This window comes from Pristiophorus japonicus, chromosome 6, assembly GCF_044704955.1.
Source record: "Pristiophorus japonicus isolate sPriJap1 chromosome 6, sPriJap1.hap1, whole genome shotgun sequence".
NCBI classification, from domain to species: Eukaryota; Metazoa; Chordata; class Chondrichthyes; family Pristiophoridae; genus Pristiophorus; species Pristiophorus japonicus.
The window spans coordinates 80,754,439-80,777,550 of NC_091982.1; the positions used below are offsets into that span (position 1 = coordinate 80,754,439).

General features: G+C 45.7%; 1 protein-coding gene across 1 annotated transcript in view; it reads right to left on the minus strand.

Moving 5' to 3' along the window:
- Nucleotides 1–20,230, minus strand: part of LOC139266134 (amine oxidase [flavin-containing]-like) — an 89,124-nt gene extending 68,894 nt beyond the window's left edge. The window contains exons 1-3 of the mRNA XM_070883980.1: nt 20,149–20,230; nt 7,568–7,662; nt 5,865–6,002 (exon numbers count right to left, since the gene is read on the minus strand). Coding sequence (XP_070740081.1) covers nt 5,865–6,002; nt 7,568–7,662; nt 20,149–20,212 — 297 coding nt within the window. The 5' untranslated portion in view covers nt 20,213–20,230. The remainder of the gene's footprint in view (nt 1–5,864; nt 6,003–7,567; nt 7,663–20,148) is intronic.
- Nucleotides 20,231–23,112: the final 2,882 nt, after the last annotated feature.

Here is a 23,112-nt window from a genome sequence, read left to right on the forward strand (position 1 = left end):
TTAATTCAGAGACCATGGTCCAGAACGTAAAGAAGGGTAACTTTGAAGGTATGAGGCGTGAATTGACTAGGATAGATTGGCGAATGATACTTAAGGGCTTGACAGTGGATGGGCAATGGCAGACATTTAGAGACCGCATGGATGAACTACAACAATTGTACATTCCTGTCTGGCGTAAAAATAAAAAAGGGAAGATGGCTCAACCGTGGCTATCAAGTGAAATCAGGGCTAGTATTAAAGCCAAGGAAGTGGCATACAAATTGGCCAGAAATAGCAGTGAACCTGGGGACTGGGAGAAATTTAGAACTCAGCAGAGGAGAACAAAGGGTTTGATTAGGGCAGGGAAAATAGAGTACGAGAGGAAGCTTGCAGGGAACATTAAGATGGGCTGCAAAAGCTTCTATAGATATGTAAAGAGAAAAGGGTTAGTAAAGACAAACGTAGGTCCCCTGCAGTCAGAATCAGGGGAAGTCATAACGGGGAACAAATAAATGGCAGAACAATTGAACAAGTACTTTGGTTTGGTATTCACTAAGGAGGACACAAACAACCTTCTGAATATAAAAGGGGTCAGAGGGTCTAGTAAGAAAGAGGAACTGAGGGAAATCCTTATTAGTCGGGAAATTGTGTTGGGGAAATTGATGGGATTGAAGACCGATAAATCCCCAGGGCCTGATGGTCTGCATCCCAGAGTACTTAAGGAGGTGGCCTTGGAAATAGCGGATGAATTGCCAGTCATTTTCCAACATTCCATAGACTCTGGATCAGTTCCTATGGAGTGGAGGGTAGCCAATGTAACCCCACTTTTTAAAAAAGGAGGGAGAGAGAAAACAGGGAATTATAGACCGGTCAGCCTGACATCAGTAGTGGGTAAAATGATGGAATCAATTATTAAGGATGTCATAGCAGCACATTTGGAAAGAGGTGACATGATAGGTCCAAGTCAGCATGGATTTGTGAAAGGGAAATCATGCTTGACAAATCTTCTGGAATTTTTTGAGGATGTTTCCAGTAGAGTGGACAAGGGAGAACCAGTTGATGTGGTGTATTTGGACTTTCAGAAGGCTTTCGACAAGGTCCCACACAAGAGATTAATGTGCAAAGCTAAAGCACATGGGATTGGGGGTAGTGTGCTGACGTGGATTGAGAACTGGTTGGCAGACAGGAAGCAAAGAGTAGGAGTAAATGGGTACTTTTCAGAATGGCAGGCAGTGACTAGTGGGGTACCGCAAGGTTCTGTGCTGGGGCCCCAGCTGTTTACATTGTACATTAATGATTTAGACGAGGGGATTAAATGTAGTATCTCCAAATTTGCGGATGACACTAAGTTCGGTGGCAGTATGAGCTGCGAGGAGGATACTATGAGGCTGCAGAGTGACTTGGATAGGCTAGGTGAGTTGGCAAATGCATGGCAGATGAAGTATAATGTGGATAAATGTGAGGTTATCCACTTTGGTGGTAAAAACAGAGAGACAGACTATTATCTGAATGGTGACAGATTAGGAAAAGGGGAGGTGCAACGAGACCTGGGTGTCATGGTACATCAGTCATTGAAGGTTGGCATGCAGGTACAGCAGGCGGTTACGAAAGTAAATGGCATGTTGGTCTTCATAGCGAGGGGATTTGAGTACAGGGGCAGGGAGGTGTTACTACAATTGTACAGGGCCTTGGTGAGGCCACACCTGGAGTATTGTGTACAGTTTTGCTCTCCTAACTTGTGGAAGGACATTCTTGCTATTGAGGGAGTGCAGCGAAGGTTCACCAGACTGATTCCCTGGATGGCAGGACTGACATATCAAGAAAGACTGGATCAACTGGGCTTGTATTCACCGGAGTTCAGAAGAATGAGAGGGGATCTCATAGAAACGTTTAAAATTCTGACGGGTTTAGACAGGTTAGATGCAGGAAGAATGTTCCCAATGTTGGGGAAGTCCAAAACAAGGGGTCACAGTCTAAGGATAAGGGGTAAGCCATTTAGGACCGAGATGAGGAGAAACTTCTTCACCCAGAGAGTGGTGAACCTGTGGGATTCTCTACCACAGAAAGTTGTTGAGGCCAATTCACTAAATATATTCAAAAAGGTGTTAGATGTAGTCCTTATTACTAGGGGGATCAAGGGGTATAGCGAGAAAGCAGGAATGGGGTACTGAAGTTGCATGTTCAGCCATGAACTCATTGAATGGCGGGGCAGGCTCGAAGGGCCGAATGGCCTATTCCTGCACCTATTTTCTATGTTTCTATGTTAACACTGAAGGTATCCATAGCATTGATAAGTTACATGTGTGAGATCAGCTGGTGCAATATGATCATCTCTTGTGTCCTGATATAAACTCAAGCCTGCATGTATTTGGGGCAGGTCTAACTCAAGGACATATCCTATAAGAGACAATGGCCTAGAAATAGTCTCGGGTGGTGGCACAAACCGAACGGAATCGGATCGGCCGCGATACGCAGCATCTGATATTCGGTTCCAATGACTGCAGTAGAGCTGAATATTAGGCGCTATGCCACACCGACACTGCCCGTTTCACACCACTGCCTGAGATGAATTTCTAGGCCAGTAAGTACAATGATGGATTTAACCCAGACTCTTCCAGCGAGTAAGACCTAAAGTTTATTGCCTCAGATCAGTACATCAAAACTGATGTATTAAAGATGAAAGCCTAGCTTCAGGGTCTTTACTTTAATGGTGTATCAATAGTAACAAAAGCAAAATACAAGCCAGAAAGAGCAATCCGTCTCTGGAAAACAGTGATAGAAACATACTGCCATTTACATCAAAAGAGGGAGAAAAGACAGTTTATCTATAGCTAAAATGAACAAAACTAAAAACAGATACAAAGTACAATGCAAGAAAATTTCCATATGGGTTTAACAGACTGATAACTGTTAGCACTTTAACAATGGCCCATTGACATTGTTTAATATAAAGATTAAAATGTTGTCTTTTCTGTAAAGTTAAAATAAGATTGTCACCTTTTGACAAGTCCAGCACTGAACAAGGGTAGGATGAGGCAGGGCTGGCAGTGGGATCGTAGTTTGAATGCCAATACTTTGTTTACCTTTGTGAATTCATTATTAACCATTAGAAATAATGTCACATTATAAGGCACAGAAGTGGTAAAATGGACTATTTTGTAAAGCTAGACTTTTGCCGTTTTATTTACATTTCAGAAATTTGTGGATAGCACACTTAGAAATAAGATTGACATAAATACTTTAACAGTGTCAAGGAGGGGTAGGAAATTTAGCAAAAAATTCCCAAATCCACAAAAAAATGTCCCAATTTTTTTTACTGCTTTTTAATTCATTATGCCTTTTCATTTCTTCTGCCTCTCTAGTTCGGATTCACATGCTGTTGAACAAGGACATTCTAGGCTGTCAATATTTATATAGCTGTCAATAATGGCACTTCGGGATTGCTTAATCTGATGTTCAGTTCCCATCTTCCACGACTCCGAAGAGTGCCTCAATACCAACTCACACGAAATCTGTGGAAAAACCTTTTCCGCTGTAGCAGGCAGGTTTGAGTGACCAGGAGCTCTGGGCTGCAAAATACTTTACTGTTGCATTTGATATAATGAAACTCTGTTGACTGCATTAAAGAAGCACAAGCCAGTCCCCTTTGACCATCTACTCCAAACCCGTTCTGCCACCGTGACCTTGGTGGAAACCCCAGAAAAATGGTGTGAACTGTTCATTTATGCCATTTCTCTGGGATTTCTGCCAATCTCCCTGAGGTTACGGTGGGATATCGGAAGATACTTCTATGGAAATGGTTTAAGTTAGTTAAAAGTTTTAAACACCATCAGCGACTTGTGGGCCAGCAAGGCTGAAAATTATTGCAACGTCACACGCAACTAAGAAATGTCACCTTAGTTCAATTGAAGTTATTCCGCTGAGGCAGGATGGAGGAGCATTTTAGGATATTGCAAGGACATCCTGGCAAAGGCCACAACCTGTTATACCCAATGTTCACAATCTGTTATACCCAATGTCCACCCTCTATTATACCCAATGTCCACAATCTGTTATACCCAATGTGCACAACCTGTTATACCCAATGCCCACAATCTGTTATACCCAATGCCCACAATCTGTTATACCCAATGTCACAACCTGTTATACCCAATGTTCACAATCTGTTATACCCAATGTCCACCCTCTATTATACCCAATGTCCACAACCTGTTATACCCAATGCCCACAACCTGTTATACCGAATGTTCACAATCTGTTATACCCAATGTCCACCCTCTATTATACCCAATGCCCACAACCTGTTATACCGAATGTTCACAATCTGTTATACCCAATGCCCACAATCTGTTATACCCAATGCCCACAATCTGTTATACCCAATGCCCACAATCTGTTATACCCAATGTTCACAATCTGTTATACCCAATGTTCACAATCTGTTATACCCAATGTCCACCCTCTATTATACCCAATGTCCACAACCTGTTATACCCAATGCCCACAATCTGTTATACCCAATGTCCACAACCTGTTATACCCAATGCCCACAATCTGTTATACCCAATGTTCACAATCTGTTATACCCAATGTTCACAATCTGTTATACCCAATGCCCACAATCTGTTATACCCAATGTTCACAATCTGTTATACCCAATGTTCACAACCTGTTATACCCAATGTTCACACTCTATTATCCCCAATGTCCACAATCTGTTATACCCAATGTTCACACTCTATTATACCCAATGTGCACAATCTGTTATACCCAATGTTCACAACCTGTTATACCCAATGTTCACAATCTGTTATACCCAATGTTCACAATCTGTTATACCCAATGTCCACCCTCTATTATACCCAATGTCCACAACCTGTTATACCCAATGCCCACAATCTGTTATACCCAATGTCCACAACCTGTTATACCCAATGCCCACAATCTGTTATACCCAATGTTCACAATCTGTTATACCCAATGTTCACAATCTGTTATACCCAATGCCCACAATCTGTTATACCCAATGTTCACAATCTGTTATACCCAATGTTCACAACCTGTTATACCCAATGTTCACACTCTATTATCCCCAATGTCCACAATCTGTTATACCCAATGTTCACACTCTATTATACCCAATGTGCACAATCTGTTATACCCAATGTTCACAATCTGTTATACCCAATGTTCACACTCTATTATACCCAATGTGCACAATCTGTTATACCCAATGTTCACAATCTGTTATACCCAATGTTCACAATCTGTTATACCCAATGTTCACAACCTGTTATACCCAATGTTCACAACCTGTTATACCCAATGTTCACAACCTGTTATACCCAATGTCCACACTCTATTATCCCCAATGTCCACAATCTGTTATACCCAATGTTCACACTCTATTATACCCAGTGTGCACAATCTGTTATATCCAATGTTCACAACCTGTTATACCCAATGTTCACAATCTGTTATACCCAATGTTCACACTCTATTATCCCCAATATTCACAACCTGTTATACCCAATGTTCACACTCTATTATACCCAATGTGCACAACCTGTTATACCCAATGTTCACACTCTATTATACCCAATGTGCACAATCTGTTATACCCAATGTTCACAACCTGTTATACCCAATGTTCACAATCTGTTATACCCAATGTTCACAACCTGTTATACCCAATGTTCACACTCTATTATCCCCAATGTTCACAATCTGTTATACCTAATGTTCACAATTTGCTATACCTAATATTCGTATGTAGTAGCATCAGTGACAGAAATGTTTCAAAACAACTTCATTCTCCAGAACTACATTCCTACCTTTAAGCATCATCCTGTTTATAAAATTAAGTATGAAGTTGAATAATTTACCTTCACAAAGTGAATCAGTTGTTCTTTTTCATTTACTTGATATGTATTTATCCCCAGCTCCTTTGCTAATCGCAAAATCCGATTTTGAGTGGGTCCAACATATGCTCCTCCTAAGTCAACATACTGGAACTCTGGACCCTATAAGAAATAATTACAGCAATACATGGTATCATTTTGCTTATTGATTTATTGCCTTGGCAATGGTTTTTGACAGGCTATTCAACAGTGTGGGCATCACAGGCAAGACAAATTCTGTGCTTGCATGATGTTCAGACATGCACGCTTTCCAGCTGGAATCACGTGATGGCGATCGGGAGTAGGGATTTTTTTCCAGCTCAATGACACCGAAGCTAATTCTGCCACCTGCACCTCAGTAGTGAACCGCTAATACAACAACAATAAGTTCCATTCCTGTTGCTCTCCTTATGTATGGGGGGTGGGGCGGGGTGGTGGTGAGGGGGTGAGTACTTTACATTGACGAGGAAATAATATAGTGAGTCTTAGCAGGAGGGAGAAAGGGAAATTAGGAAGAGTTTAGGTAACGAGGTTTACTTGGAAAGCAGGAAGGGAGATGACAAGATATAAATTGTGGGAGAGAGCTCCAGAGCACATGAGCATTGAGGTGACTGCAGCACATTGAGGATAGAATGCTGGGAGAGTTCTGAGGTCATGGGGGCAGGATTTCAAGTAATTAAATGAACCATTCCGTTTTAGAGAGAGAGGAAAGACAATGGCACCAACAATACATTGGCCTTTTTAGGGCAAGGTCTTCAGGGCGAGGTAAGCTGGGTCGGCCCCAATGGAAGGCTTGGACCACCCAGAATTGTTTTTCTAAATGACCCAGTGGCTCCTCCTTGCAGCAGGTTTGCAACAGGTGGATTCTGCTGCATTATGGGGATCACTTACAATGCAAATAGTGCATTCATGATCCTTTTGCACACAGGCTCATGGTTAGCTCACTTTATAAGGCACAAAGAGCATTGGGTGCTGAATAAGCTTCTGTGAACTATAATGTGAGGCTTTGGCATACAAATACTTCAAGAGTCACTGATCACATTATCAGTTGCATTGAGTCACTAGGGGACTCAAATATTGGGCCCTATTTTGCGGCCCCTACGTGTGCATACGACGTGCGCACGTGCCCGCAAAGACCGCGCAAGTTCCGGTTTTTCGCGGAGAGTACCCGGAGAGGCCCTGGACTGCGAATCTCCGCACCTCCCGGACCACCAGGTACGTGGCCATTTTATTTGTGGATCGGAGGCATTTCCCCGCAGAAGCCTCCGACCGCAGATTCAGGGCCTATGTATAACTTTTAAATATGGTTAAAGATAAAGCTCATTACTGCCTGCAACCTGGTGACAACCTGGGCAAACAAGTTGCACTATACTTCATTCATGCAAATGACTGCACTCATAGGTGCTGGAATAAAAATTTCCCTCCAGGTCCAACCTCAACTTTGTATAAGCATGTCAGAGTTTTCAGCACTCCTTGTGGAGCATGTGTCATGAGTAAAACATAGAAACATAGAGTATGCCTCATGGATCACGTGTGTTGACCAAACATCCTTCGCACATAACCTGTTCCTCCACAGAACGTGTCCTAGATCCTTTCAAATCCTGTTGATAACCCAATTCTCAAATTGGCATTTTTGGAACCTATGCAACTCCTAGAATGTAGAAGTCGGAGTCATTTTCATTACTTACTTGAACAGTGTATGTTCTTCCTCCAACACGATCTCTCGCCTCCAAAACCATCACTTTCAGGCCTCCCTCCATCAGTAGCTTGGCAGCTGACAGACCTAAAGTATAAAGACAATAGGGTTAGATAAGAACCAGAAGGGCCTGTATGTCAAAGACAAGCCTGGACCTAGACCAGAAAATGAAGTTGCATCAAATACAAACAATTTTGCATTGAAAGTAATTCCATGTTAATTCATCAGATTCCATCAGCTATTCTGCATGATATTGATATAACCGCAACAAAATAAAATGCTGCTGATCAACTGACGATGGGCACACTTAAAATCAGGCTCAGGGCATTTGCGATTGTGGTGTCAGCTGTGGCTCAGTTGGTAGCACACTTGCCTCTGAGTCAGAAGGTTGTGAGTTTGAGTCCCACTCTAGAGACCTGAGCACTTAAATTTAGGCTAACGCTCCAGTGCAGTACTGAGAGAGTGCTGTGCTGTTGGAGGTGCCATCTTTTGGATGAGATGTTAAACTGAGACCCTGGGGCTGAAATTCAGTCTTGCCAGAAAGCTGGCACACCGACTGTTTTTTTAAGAGTTTTTACCGTCATTTCGGAAGCGCTCCCTCTTTCGCGAAATACAGCTCTTTGTCTATTTTTTTTGAATTGGCCAGGAAATCCATCATAAAGGGGGCGGAAGTGTGGCATTAAGTGCTGGTGAGGGGTGGAAGTGGAGGCAGGATGGATTCTCCGCCGCTGTCACTCAGCGCATCATTGCGTGTCTGCGTCACTACGTATCTCGCCTCCGTTAAAGGGGAGAGAATCGGCCATCAGTCGCGATCGGACACTGGACCACCAGGGAGGGTTTCGGCCGGGCCAGCGGCCTGCCACCCAAAAGTGGGTGCCGGGTTGCCTATTGGTGGAGCAGCTGAACCAGGGGACACAATAGTCTGGCTGACATGGAAGTCGGCCGGCAAAAAAAATAAAATGGTGGCCATGGCATTGGGCCCTTGCCTTTAATGGCCGGGGTTTACGGAAGGAATCAAAGGTGCACCGACAGAGAAAGCTGTTGGCGGCATTGCTCAGTGACAATAAGATTTTTATGGCTAAATTTCGCGGGAAGTGGGGTGTGTCGGCAGTGCGCGCACTGATGACGCACTCGGCAGTGATGGGGCGGAAGTGTGAACTGCCAGAAACCCCCCGTGCTGAATTTTGCTAGCGGCGGCCATTCAACCAGAAATCGGTGGCTGCTCAACTCTGCCGCATGGCCGCCGCAAATGGGCAGTAACGGGCCTTATTCGGGAGCTGAATTTTGGCTTCCCGTGTCTGCTCTCTCAGGTGGACGTAAAAGATCCCACGACACTATTTCAAAGAAGAGCAGAGGAGGTATCTCCGGTGTCCTAGCCAATATATATCCCTCAATCAACATAACAAAAACAGATTATCTGGTCATTATCACATTGCTGTTTGTGCGAGTTTGCCGTGCGCAAGTTGGCTGCTGCATTTCCCACATTACAACAGTGACTACACTCCAAAAGTACTTCATTGGCTGTAAAGCGCTTTGAGATGTCCAGTGGCTGTGAAAGGCACTATATAAATGCAAGTCTTTCTTTCTTCTTTCTTTATAGCAAACCTAGGACCACTTAGGAAGAAATGTTTGTGAAAACTGACTGGGACAACTGGTCAATGGACATCATCTGGGAAGTGTACACTGTGGAAGCGAGCTGATGGAAGCTGGTCGTCGGTAGCTTTGATTGGTTAATTTTGAGACATTATGATTAAAATGGGACAGCCTGGATGCATGGTTGAGATGAAGAAATGAGTGTGCATTTGCTATCGCGCTGAGGCTTCACCCGCTGGTCCTGCTAACCCTCCCTCCTTTTTAAAAGCTGCATGTTAAAATGTTTCTCTTTCAAAACTCCAGCAAATTCAGTTCCAAAAATTACAAAATAAATCTGTCTGCACTGCAGGAACTTTTCACGTCCACAACCAGTAAACCTTAAAGTCTAATGATTTCTCGCTGATATAAATCAATTCAAAGCCATCCATCTGCATTCAGTACAGTGCCTGCCTCCCACTCACTTCCGATCCACTGACAGTACAATAAAGGTTTCTAAAATGATTTCTTCAAGCAATCGAGGTGTAAATCAATACACAGCAGCAGGGCAGGAAATTACACGCCTCAGCAAGAGGGCTATAAACAAATAAACAGGAATGATTTCAGAACACCAGCTGCTGTTACTGGGCTCATACATCGTACAACTTGCTTAATTTGACTCATTTTAAGGACACAATATCCTGTTACAGCAGCTCAATTATAATTAAAACTGTCAAAAAGTAATTCTACACAATTTACTTTTGCCTTGTCTAATGCGAGTGTTGTCATCTGGTAAAATGTAAGTGAAGAAGTTAACAAAAATGTAAAATATGATCAAATATATTTTGTACATATTTTGTAATTTCAGCGGCCAATTTTTTTAAAGGGAATACTGCTGTAGGGTTGTGAGCCAGGCTCAGACACCGAAACATGCTCCTCTGCATGTCCATACTGCCACATTTACTGCAAGGAAACATTCCGACTGTAGTAGCTATATCTGTTGCCGGATGATCATGACATGAGCATAATCTTTAGTAATGCCTTCTTTTCGCATTTCTGATGAAATCGCAACATTTTGAGCTCCAGATATAAGCACTCTTAATGTGTCAAGGCAGTCAACAACAAAACAACAGCATCTTTAATGTAGTGTAATGCTCCTAGGCGCTTCACAGGAGTGTAATCAGACAAAAATTGACAAGAGTCAAAGAAGAAGACATTTGGACAGGTGACCAAGCACTCGGTTAAAGATGTAGGTTTTAAGCAGCATCTTAAAAAGGAGAGATGGGGAGGTGAAGAGGTTTCAGGGAAAGCGAGATGCAGTGCCTCTAGGGCAATGTCCTGCACACATAAGAACATAAAAATTAGGAACAATTGTGCCACCCTTTAGTCTGTGTTTCCAGTCTACTTTAGCCAACTCTGCCCTCATCCCACTGTAGTCCCCTTTGTTTAAGCATAGTACACTCGTTTGAGACACTACTTTTGTCATGTATTCAACTAGCATTGTAACCCATGTATAATATGACCTAAGTTGTACACTGTGAGAACACTGACCACTAGGTAGTGAACTTGTGAGAGACACTCCTAACCTAGACCTTCAGATATAAAAGGGGAAGCTCCATCCACTTCCTTCACTTGAGTGCTAAGGAATAAAGCACAGACTGACTTTCTCTCAAGCATGGGCCTCGTGTGCATTTATACTGTATAGTAAGGACGTATCAATGGCAACAAGAAACTGGGATTTAAACCACGCGAGCATGGCCACTAGCAGAACAGACGAGAGATACTGTGTTAAGGAATGGTTGGGACAGAGATTCAACATTGTTAAAGCAGCACACAGTTCTCCAGGCAGAAAAGGGCAGTCGGGCATGCCCCAACATGTAGTCGAACCCAGAGGGGAAGTTCGACAGAGACAATGGCAAGCTGAACGGTAATTCACGCCATTGCAAGGGACAATGCCGCCAGTAATGGGGCCATCAACACCTGTTAATGGCGCACTCAAGGGCAATAACAGGGGCAGTCAGGGATGATCGACTGGCAAGGGACCTTTTGTTTCAAACAACAGCTCATGCTGGAGGTGTGGAGGCACACACTCAGCCGGAGTTTGCAGAGGTGAGCAAAATACCTGCAGAAATTGCAGAAATGAACGCTGGGGGAAATCGCTGGAAGCTGAAGTTCAGCGAGTTCATATGGAGCACGTATACAGTTCATACACCAGGATGCCACCGATAATGATGAAAGTGCTCCTCAATGGCATCCCAGTATCAATGGAACTAGACACAGGGGCCAGCCAGTCCCTGATGGGTATCAAACAGTTCAAAAAGTTGTGGGCGTCCAAGGCTAGGAGGCTAAAATTATCGCCGATTGACGCACAGCAACGGACTTACACAAAGCAAATCATTCCGGTGCTAGGCAGTGCCACGGTAGTCGTGACCCACAAAGATTCGGGGAACAGATTGCCACTCTGGATTGTCCCAGAGGACGGTCCCGCACTACTGGGGAGGAGTTGGCTTGCTGTCATGAACTGGAAAAGGGGCGATGTCAATGCAATTTCCTCTGTGGAGCGAGTATCATGCTCACAGATCCTGGACAAATTTGACTCATTATTTCAACCCGGCATTGGCACTTTCATGGGGGCCAAGGTAGTGATTCACATAAACCCGGACGCCAGGCCCGTACACCACAAGGCCAGAGTGGTGCCGTACGTGATGCGGGAAAAGATAGAAGGCGAATTGGACCACTTGCTGAGGGAAGGCATCATCTCGCCAGTCGAATTCAGTGGCTGGGCGAGCCCGATTGTGCCAGTGCTCAAGGCGGATGGGTCGGTCAGGATATGTGGCGATTACAAGGCCACTATCAATCGGGTGTCACTCCAAGACCAGTACCCGCTACCGAGAGCGGAGGACCTCTTTGCGACGCTATCCGGTGGCAAACTTTTTTCAAAATTGGACCTGACCTCAGCTTACATGACCCAGGAGCTGGCGCGTGAATCGAAGAAGCTGACCACCATCATGACACACAAGGGGTTGTTTGAGTACAACAGATGTCCGTTCGGGATTCGCTCGGCCGCCGCGATCTTCCAACGAAATATGGAAAGCCTCCTCAAGTCGATTCCAGGGACGGTGGTTTTTCAGGACGATATCCTCATTACGGGTTACGCTACTGAATAACACCTCCACAACCTGGAGGAGGTGCTACGCAGACTGGACCGGGTAGGGCTGCGACTGAAAAAGGCGAAGTGCATCTTCCTAGCTCCAGAGGTAGAATTCCTGGGGATGAGGGTAGCAGCAGACGGGATCAGCCCTTGATCTGCGTCAAAGACGGAAGCGATCCAGAGAGCACCCAGACCCCGTAACACGACGGAGCTGCGTTCATTCCTGGGGCTCCTGAACTATTTTGGTGACTTTCTTCCCAAATTGAGCACGCTGCTAGAGCCGCTACACGTGCTCCTATGCAAAGGTCGTGAATGGGTCTGGGGGGACAGCCAGGAAAGGGCTTTTAATAGAGCCGCAATTTGTTATGTTCCAACAATCTGTTAACGCTATATGACCCATGTAAGAAACTTGTGTTAACATGCGATGCGTCGTCCTATGGTGTCAGGTGTGTGTTGCAGCATGTCAATGCCAAGCATCAGTTACAGCCAGTAGCTTATGCCTCCAGAATCTGTCCCAGGCAGAAAGGGGCTACGGGATGGTAGAAAAGGAGGCGCTCGCATGTGTATATGCAGTAAAGAAAATGCACCAGTACCTGTTGGGCAGGAAATTTGAGCTGGAGACAGATCACAAACACCTAACGTTCCTTTTGGCCGACAACAAGGCCATAAATGCAAACGCATCGGCCCGCATACAGAGGTGGGCACTCACGTTAGCCGCCTATGACTACACAATTCGGTACAGACCGGGCACCGAAAACTGCGCCGATGCACTCAGCAGGCTCCCACGAGCCACCACTGAGGGGGCTACTGAGCATGCTGCTGAGATGGTCATGGTTGTTGAAGCTTTCGGAAGCGAAGGCTCACCCGTGACAACCCGTCAGATTAAAGTCTGGACAAATAGAGATCCGCTATTGTCTCTAGTCAAGAAATGTGTCCTGAATGGGGACTGAGCAGCCACGTACAGGGCATGCCCTGAGAAATTTAAACCATTTCACAGGCGCAAGGATAAACTCTCGATTCAGGCCGATTGCCTACTGTAGGGAAACCGCATAGTCATGCCCCAGATGGGCAGAGAGGTGTTCATCAGAGAACTCCACAATGAGCACCCGGGCATTGTCACGATGAAGGCAATTGCCAGGTCACACGTTTGGTGGCCAGGGATAGATGCAAATCTGGAACTTTGTGTTCGCAGGTGCAATACGTGTGCCCAGCTGGGCAATGCGCCCAGGGAAGCCCCCCTTTGCCCCTGGCTATGGCCCGCCAAGCCTCGGTCACGCATCCATGTGGACTACGCAGGTCCTTTCATGGGAAAAATGTTTTTGGTTGTAGTAGACGCCTACTCCAAACGGATCGAGTGTGACATTTTAAATTCAAGCACATCCTCTGCCACGGTAGAAAGTCTACGGGCAATGTTCGCCGCCCACGGTCTACCAGACATCTTGGTCAGCGACAATGGCCCGTGCTTCACAAGCACTGAATTCCAGGACTTCATGGCAGGCAATGGAATTAACCATGTTAGAACGGCACTGTTCAAGCCGGCCTCAAACGGCCAGGCAGAACGAGCAGTGCAGATAATCAAACAGAGGATGCTCAGAATCCAAGGGGTTTCCCGACAATGCCGCTTATCACGTCTCCTGTTGGCCTACAGATCCCGACCTCACTCGCTCACAGGGGTTCCACCTGCAGAGCTGCTAATGAAAAGGACGCTCAAAACCCAGTTATCCCTTATACACTCCACCATGAAAGAAATTGTCGAGAACAGGCGCCAGTCACAATATGACTACCATGACAGGAATGCGAGGGCGCGATGTATTGATGTAAATGACCCTGTTTTTGTCCTCAACTACACCGCAGGGCCCAAATGGCTCGCAGGCACTGTGGTTGCCAAAGAAGGAAATAGGATTCTGGTAGATAAACTTACCAATGGACAAATCTGCCGCAAACATGTGGATCAAACAAAAAGGAGGTTCAGCAGCCCCATAGAAGAAGCAGAGGAAGAACACGATGTAGAGTTCACTCCATCACAAGTGACCGAACACAGGAACCAAAGGGAGGAGAGCCCAGTCACTGTGGGCAGTCTGGACAGGCCTGAGGCACCGCAAACAGAAGACACTCAGGCCAGCGCCCAACAACCGGAGTCCCAACTCAGGCGCTCTACAAGGGAGCGTAAACCACCAGAGAGACTCAACCTGTGATCCCAATTGGGGGGGGAGGTGATGTCATGTATTCAACCAGCATTGTAACCCATGTATAATCTGACCTAAGTTGTACACTGTGAGAACACTGACCACTAGGTGGTGAACTTGTGGGAGACACTCCTAACCTAGACCTTCAGATATAAAAGGGGAAGCTCCACCCACTTCCTTCACTTGAGTGCTGAGGAATAAAGAACAGGTCACAGACTAACCTTCTCTCAAGCATGGGTCTCGTGTGCATTTATACTGTATAGTAAGGATGTATCAACTTCCACACCCTCAATCTGTATTACAAATTCAACCATACCTTGATCACTCATTCCAAGAGGATCTTTTACTCGGAGATCGTTTATTATTCCTGTCTCATTACACAGGACCAGATCTAAGATCGCTTGCTCCCTTGTAGGTTCTGTAACATACTGTTCTAAGAAACAATCCCGTATGCATTCTATGAATTCCTCCTCAAGGCTAATCCGTGCGATTTGATTTGACCAATCGATATGTAGGTTAAAATCCCCCATGATTACTGTCGTTCCTTTTTCACATACCTCCATTATTCCCTTGATTATTGTCCGCCCCACCGTGAAGTTATTATTTGGAGGCCTATAAACTATGTCCACCAGTGACTTTTTCCCCTTACTATCTCTATTCTCCACCCACAATGATTCAACATTTTGTTCATTAGAGCCAATATCGTCTCTCACAACTGCCCTGATATCTTCCTTTATTAACACTCCCTGGGATAGATTGGGGCAATGTCCTGCAGTGTCTGTGGACTAGGGTTGGGGCAATGTCCTGCAGTGTCTGTGGACTAGGGTCGGGGCAATGTCCTGCAGTGTCTGTGGACTAGGGTTGGGGCAATGTCCTGCAGTGTCTGTGGACTAGGGTCGGGGCAATGTCCTGCAGTGTCTGTGGACTAGGGTCGGGGCAATGTCCTGCAGTGTCTGTGGACTAGGGTTGGGGCAATGTCCTGCAGTGTCTCTGGTTTAGATATAATGGAGTACCGGCGGTCCTTTAAATGAGCCTGTGCTATACAACCTTCCTCATGTCACCCTGCCCCCTCCCCTGCTGCTAACCACTTATCTGTTGCTTTCTACTTCCAGATGACCGGTCACAGGTGCAGCATCCCTCATGGGACCCCTCCACATCAGGCCGTCGTGTGGAGGAGCAGGAAGAGGAGGAGGATACCGACGAGCCGACTCCGGCGCAGCATGCGGCAATGCATCAATCCACCCCTATTCCACCACCGGCAGTCAGCTCCTCTGAGGACGACGTGATGTTCTCGGGGTTTGACGAAATAGAGGCTCCTGGGACCAGTGGTGTGCAGCTACACAGTGCTGGGTTTGAATCCCGCAGGCCATCTCTCCGGAGGGTGAGTCGGCAAAGTCGGTCTGCTGACAGACAGGCAGATGTGGAAGTGGACATGGTGGGAATGACCAGGGAGAGCACCCAGGTCAGCCGTCAGCTCCTTGATGTCTTGGATAGGATTCCCGCGAGCATCAAGAATCTCTCTGTGACCATTACGGAGGTAGGATCACAGATTGACAGTGCGAGCCGCGATACCTGCGAGGCCATCAATGCCTACACGAGGCTGGTGGCCTCCAGCAGTGACAGTGGAGAGTGTGACGCGAACCCTTGCAGAATATGGGCATCACAGGCACTGACTCTGCTTCAGCTTGGGCAGGTGATGCAGTCCATAAACCCTCCCGCCATACTCTCTGCGTTCCCCACTGTCACACCCAAACCCAAACCACCTGTGACTTGTGACGCCGATGAAGAGGCTTGTCAGTCAGAAGTCGGGCCTTCCACACCACGAGCTGGGCCAGTGCATCCCCAGATGACGTCTCCATTGTCTCTCCCCCCAACACAGCAAGACTCTGGCAATGTTGCTGCACGCCATCTTGGTGCCACTTGCATTAGGAGCAGCAGGTAAGGAAGGGTGATAAGGGGAAGGGGGACAAAAGCCGGTGATAAAAAATAGTGGGGCAGGGGTTACTGCTTTATGTCATTGATGCTGGATGCATTCTATGTTTTATGTTGGATTATTATTATGTTCTGGATTATGTTGTTGATAATGTTGTTGTTGTTGAATAATCACACTGCTGGATGCAGCTAATTTATATTCTTTTATTAAAGTTTCATAATTAAGTTTACAAAGTTTACAATGTTTAATAAATTATTTTGTTCACCTTAACCATTCCTGTGTCGTGTCTCATTTGCAGAATAAGAGGGGGAAAAGTCAACATGGTGCGATAGAGTGGCCAGGCAATGGTTAAATGTGCCGTTCACTCTTCAAGCAAAGCGTTCAACTATGAGCTGCTGACGTAAGGCTTTTGCAGCCGCAAAATCTCCATGATGCCTCCCCTGTTGTTGTGGTTGTGGTGGTGGTGGCATGGATTCCTCACCAGGCTCCTCTTCCTTGTCTTCCTCCTCCTGGTCCTCCTCCTCCACCCCTCTCTCCTGAGGTGCTCCTGCAATCCCCATTGGCAATTCCTGTCCCCTCATGATGGCTAAGTTGTGTAGCATGCAGCACACCGCAATGAACTCAGAGACTTGCTATGGGGAGTATTGCAGGCAGCCTCCAGACTGGTTCAGGCATTGTAAGCGCTGCTTGAGCACTCCAATTGTCTGTTTGACGATGTTGCATGTGGCTGCATGGCTGTCATTGTAGCGATGCCCGGCTTTGGTCTGAGGGTTCCGGAGGGGGGAGCATGAGCCAGGTGGCGAGGCCGTAACCTTTGTCCCTGAGCATCCAGTTCTTGCCTTGTGGTTGACGCTGGAACATATGTGAGACACTGCTCACACGCAAGATGAAAGCATCATGGATGCTTGGGCATTGACTGCCATGATGCACTGAGTATGGTCACAGACGATCTGTATGTTCATGGAGTGGAATCCCTTTGGGTTTCGGTAAACCTCTGGATTCCCTAAAAGGTGTTCGCAGGGCGATGTGCGTACAGTCAAGGGCACCCTGAACCTTTGGGAAGCCAGAAAATCGTCCAAAATCTGCCTCTCATTTTGGGCCTCTCTGGTCTTGGGAAATTTATGAAGTCCATCCTGTATCGTACAATGCAGTCATCATAGGCAGTCCCTCGGAATCGAGGAAGACTTGCTTCCACTCTTAACATGAGTTCTTAGGTGGCTGTACAGTCCAATATGAGAACCACAGTCTCTGTCACAGGTGAGACAGATAGTCGTTGAGGGAAGGGGTGGGTGGGACTGGTTTGCCGCATGCTCCTTCCACTGCCTGCGCTTGATTTCTGCACGCTCTCGGCGACGAGACTTGAGGTGCTCAGCGCCCTCCCGGATGCAGTTCCTCCACTTAAAGCGGTCTTTGGCCAGGGACTCCCAGGTGTCAGTGGGAATGTTACACTTTATCAGGGAAGCTTTGAGGGTGTCCTTGTAACATTTCCGCTGCCCACATTTGGCTCGTTTGCCGTGAAGGAGTTCCGAGTAGAGCGCTTACTTTGGGAGTCTCGTGTCTGGCATGCGAACTGTGTGGCCTGCCCAGCGGAGCTGATCAAGTGTGGTCAGTGCTTCAATGCTGGGGATGTTGGCCTAGTCAAAGACGCTAATGTTGGTGCGTCTACCTTCTCAGGGGATTTATAGGATCTTGCGGAGACATCGTTGGTGATATTTCTCCAGCGACTTGAGATGTCTACTGTACATGGTCCATGTTTCTGAGCCATACAGGAAGGTGGGTATTACTACAGCCCTGTAGACCATGAGCTTGGTAGCAGTTTTGAAGACCTGGTCTTCAAACACACTTTTCCTTAAGCGGCCGAAGGTTGCACTGGCGCACTGACGGCGGTGTTGGATCTCATCGTTGATGCCTGCTCTTGTTGATAGGAGGCTCCCGAGATATGGGAAGTGGTCCATGTTGTCCAGGGCCGCGCCGTGGATCTTGATGACTGGGGGACAGTGTTGTGCGGCGAGGACAGGCTGGTGGAGGACCTTTGTCTTACTGATGTTTAGCGTAAGGCCTATGCTTTCGTATGCCTCAGTAAATACATCGACTATGTCCTGGAGTTCAGCCTCTGTATGTGTGCAGACGCAGGCGTTGTCCACGTACTGTAGCTCGACGACAGAGGTTGGGGTGGTCTTGGACCTGGCCTGGAGACAGTGCAGTAGTCACGTGCTGCGAGATGGCACATATGTCCCCTGCTGATGCCTGAAAGGGGCCAGAGGCAAAGAAGGCAAGTGCCGCAGTCACCTTCACCTCGACAGGCCGCGCAGTCCTGTTGGCACTGGTAGGTTGTAGGTCTACCTGTATCAGCTGGCATATCTCTATGACCATCTTTTTTCAGAAGTGCAGCCTTCTAATGCACTGTGCCTCAGAGCTGGAGGAATGAGCGATGTTCCCTGTAAACACGTGGAGGTAAGGCCTCCTCCTCTTACGTCTGCGACCTCTTTGATTACATTGAAAATGAGCATCAATAAGCCTTCTTCCAGCTTGACGCCATATACATATAGCAGCCAGGATTACTGGCTCCCAAAATATCATAGCCCCCATATCTTTTAAAATGTCCTTAAATGTCCTTTAAAACAAACTATAAACTCACATAAAACTTCACAATCAAAAGTATGCAGTAATGTAGCATTCTTCTCCCAATCCTTTTAAGCACTCACAACTCTGGCTTTCTCCTCCATTTTCAAGATGGCGCCGTTGCGCGGGTGCGCCCTGGGTCTGACTGCTTTTTGTTGGCGGGTTCTCAGGCGGACGCTAAATCGGGCGATATGCTCGGAAGTTCCACCTGGGGCGCTAACACAGCGATGCACAACAATTTACATCATCAAAATGGTCAAAACAGTGACGGGACGATAAGTTTAAGTGCCGCTGCAAACCCATTGCTGAAAGATCAACCCAGGCGCAAAATCTTATGTACCTCGTTTTGCTCCCAAAAAAGTCATTAATGCACCCTGCAAATGTGCCGAAAATCCAGCCCAATGTTTTATATCCCTTTGTTTATTTCCAGTCATCTGTTGATCTAATAAAATATCTGTTTGTTTGAACAGTGGGAGCAAGTCTTCCTCGATTCCGAGGGACTGCCTATGATGATGAGAGCTGATTGCCTTGTTGGGAAGAGGGGGAATTGGCTCAGAGGAAGGATTAGCCTGAAGGTCTGTACACTCAGTGATAATACACATTGTTAATGGCATCATGACTAATAGAGCAACTACATAGAATGACCCCTTCATGATAACATGCTCTGATATCACATGCATTGTTTGCAGCTCTGCGTTTAAAAGAAGACAGCATATAAGGACTTAGACTTCTGTGTAACAGCTCACGACATGGAGTCTGCATTTTAAATAAGGACTAACTTTAAAGTTCATAGAAAACCAAAACATTTTTCTGCTTTCATATTTTTTGGATAAATCGGAAAACAAATTACATCTTTCAGAAATTATGAATAAATTCTATCACATCCATAAAATCCCCATCACCTACAAATATGAGGTGACAGCATTCCTGACTATTGCTTTCTGATTTATTATCCTAAAGCATAATTACTGATGCAAAATACCAGTTCATTCATAAAGCAAAAGCTGCTTCTAGAACTGTCCTCATTTGAATGACTCCATCTCTTAATCCTTTGAGCTGGACAATGTAGGGGGAGAAGCGTGACAATGAAATGGAAGAGCAAAGAAACTCACCCGACAAGCCCCCTCCAATGATTATCACGTCTTGTTTTCCACTGGACATTTTCACCGTGTCCATTTACACCTGCCTTTTCTGCAGGCTGTTTCGGATGTAACAGTTTGGCTGTTCCTGTAGGTTTTGGAAAATTTGTTGCCGTATGATTCTAAGCTGCAGCTACATCAACCGGTGTTCACTTGTGTGCTCTGGGCTGCACCTGCTCATCCCTTAGACTGCCAGCCAGGGGGCATGCCTCTTACGTCCCTGTGTGTGATTGCTATTTGAATAACTTCCTGCTCAAGAGGAGGAACCATTGACAAGATTGTTATAGGCTCTGCAGTCATTGCTTCAGGTGAAAAATCATAGCTGGGAATCTAAAGTGGATATATAGAAATAATAGCATTACATTTAAAAACAGAGAAAGGCTAAAACCAGACACTAAACATAAATATTAAATTACCTTACACGTGACTGTTAATTAAGTCATATCTTTGGGTGTTTAAAGGACTGCAGTTCAGATCACAGTTTTGACCAAATTAATGTTTTGATATTATTATCTAAGCTACTTGTTGTATTATAGAGACAAGAGACAGAAACCAGACAGATTTATATTTTACTGGTGAGAATTAGCATATGCCTCAAAAGTTATATGGCCGAGAGCTTATAATAGCTGTGTTCTGGGAGCACTGCTTGTGATAGAGAAATCAAGCTCTGCAGCCTGGCTGCAGTTTTGAAAACACACACACCACATTGCATTAAGTCATCAATCAACTTGACATTTTCGGACCTTTGGGTAGCGAGCCAATTAAAGGTTAAAAGATTATCAATTGAGCCAATAAGGTCAAAGAAGGCAAATTCTTTTCTGTAAATTGAACCAAGTATAAGTACAGCCATTTTGGCCATGTGGTCTCAGAAGGACAAAGGCCTGGCTTAAAGCCAAGAACTTGTTGCTGCTGCCAGAATAAAATTACATTAAAACTACAACCGGAGTACGTATTTCATTGGAAATTAAGAGATCTAACAATTTTGGCGTCACGAACACGATCGCTGAGCGAAGAAACTGAATTTTGGACATCGGACCTACATACTGAGGTAGGGATTCCTCTTTATAAAAGTCCTCGGTCAAAAGTCTAAATTCGCCTCTCCTTCTACGCGATTCCGAAAGCCTCCGGTTTGCGAACCCTCCGGTTGGTAGTCGGCTCGAGGTCCCATAGACGTCTAACTTCGGTGGTGTGTTAGTTAATTAATCACCGACCTATTGATCGACTAGAAAGCCTACGACTCGAGACCCCAGTAAAGAAATCAGTATTATGGCAGCAGGAGATAAGAGCAAAGAATTGTCTACAACTGTTAAAGGTGGGCGGGCACCACCTGAGGTTTCGATAGATGAAATCCTCCAACAGTTGAAAGAATACATAGAGCAACAATTCAACTTATCTAAAACCTGTATTAAGATCGAACAAAAGTACAGAACCTCCAAAGGACAATGGTCCTTGGATGAGATTAAAAGGGTCTGGGGAAAAACAACCCGTATGAGAAATAAAGAGCGAACTAGATGGTCCCTAGCCGTTATGGGACAGATCCGAAAGCGGAATGAAATTATAATGCGTTCCCAACATGATCGAGAACTGACCAGTACAAAGGACCAATTGCAAGCTGTTTGTGCACAGCTGCGACAGACAAGACTTGAACTTGAAAAATCAGAAGCAGATGTTAAAGATCTTAAAGTTGAAATTAAAGAATGGAAAAAATCATTAGGTCAAGAGACAGTAATAGGAAAAGGAAAATGTATCGGTCAATTCCCAGGGTACTTATGTTTGGATAAATTAAAAGTGCAAACCCGAAGACACGACCGAGGAATAGATACGGATTCTGAATCCTCCGACGATACAGTGTCGGAGGATGAAGAATTAGGGGTGCGCTTTACCCCATTTAAAAAAAGAGGAGTTGTAGACAAATCAGAAGAGACTGCAGATGAGGGCGGAACCAAAAAAATGAGGAAAAGGGTGTATGCAGAATACTTAGTTCATGATCCGGCAGACCCAGAGAAAATTGATAAATGGCCCAAGGAATTGCCCAATCCAAAGAAAGGGGGAGTGAAAACGTGGGACCAATTGGACCACTTAAGAAATATATATCAACTTCTTCCCGGGGTCGGAGTGCAAGTTTTGACCAAAAACACAAGGAAAATAATTGCACAACAAGGTAGAAGAAGCTTTGGGGCAGGATGAGCAAGAATTAAACGCAGGATGGGAGGCGATTAAACACTGGCTGCAAGCCTTCAGTCCAGCTAAGAAAGACTGGGGAGAAATTGCAGCCTGCCAACAGAAAGGAACAGAGGAGGTCCTGGAGTATGACGAGCGGTTTAGATGCACGTGGCTAGAACATTCGGGTATGAATAATACGGATGAGGAAATGGATGAACGAGAGTTTGGACCCCTGAAAGCAGCTTTCGTGGCAGGTCTAAAGCCAGAACTGTCCAAAATGCTTCAGGTATTGTTACCGGACTGGGAAGGTAGAGGAACTACCTTTGCAGCATTGGTGGATCGATGTAACCAATTAGATCGGGATATGGCAGCTAAAGTCCGAGCCCTGCAGGCTGTGGGATGGAAATCCCAGGATTCTGATAAACAGTTATTCGGAAAATTACCCGGAAAATGTCATTATTGTGGGAAAGAAGGTCACTGGGCCAAGACGTGCAGGGCAAAACAGCAAGATCGTGGCTGGGGAAGAGGACGCGGCCAGGGATACAATTCAGCCAACAAACTAGGCTTGTCACAAGATACCGACCTCATAGAAGCATTTAAGCGACTGACAATACAACAACAGAAGGAGTTACTTGGGATAGCAAAAAACGATTAGAGCCCACCCTGGCCCCCCTCCTCGCACTAATGCAACAAAGGGGAGATGGGCTATATATAACTGTGAGGGTGGGTGATAAGGATGTGAACTGTCTTTTAGACACAAGGGCGGAATTAACA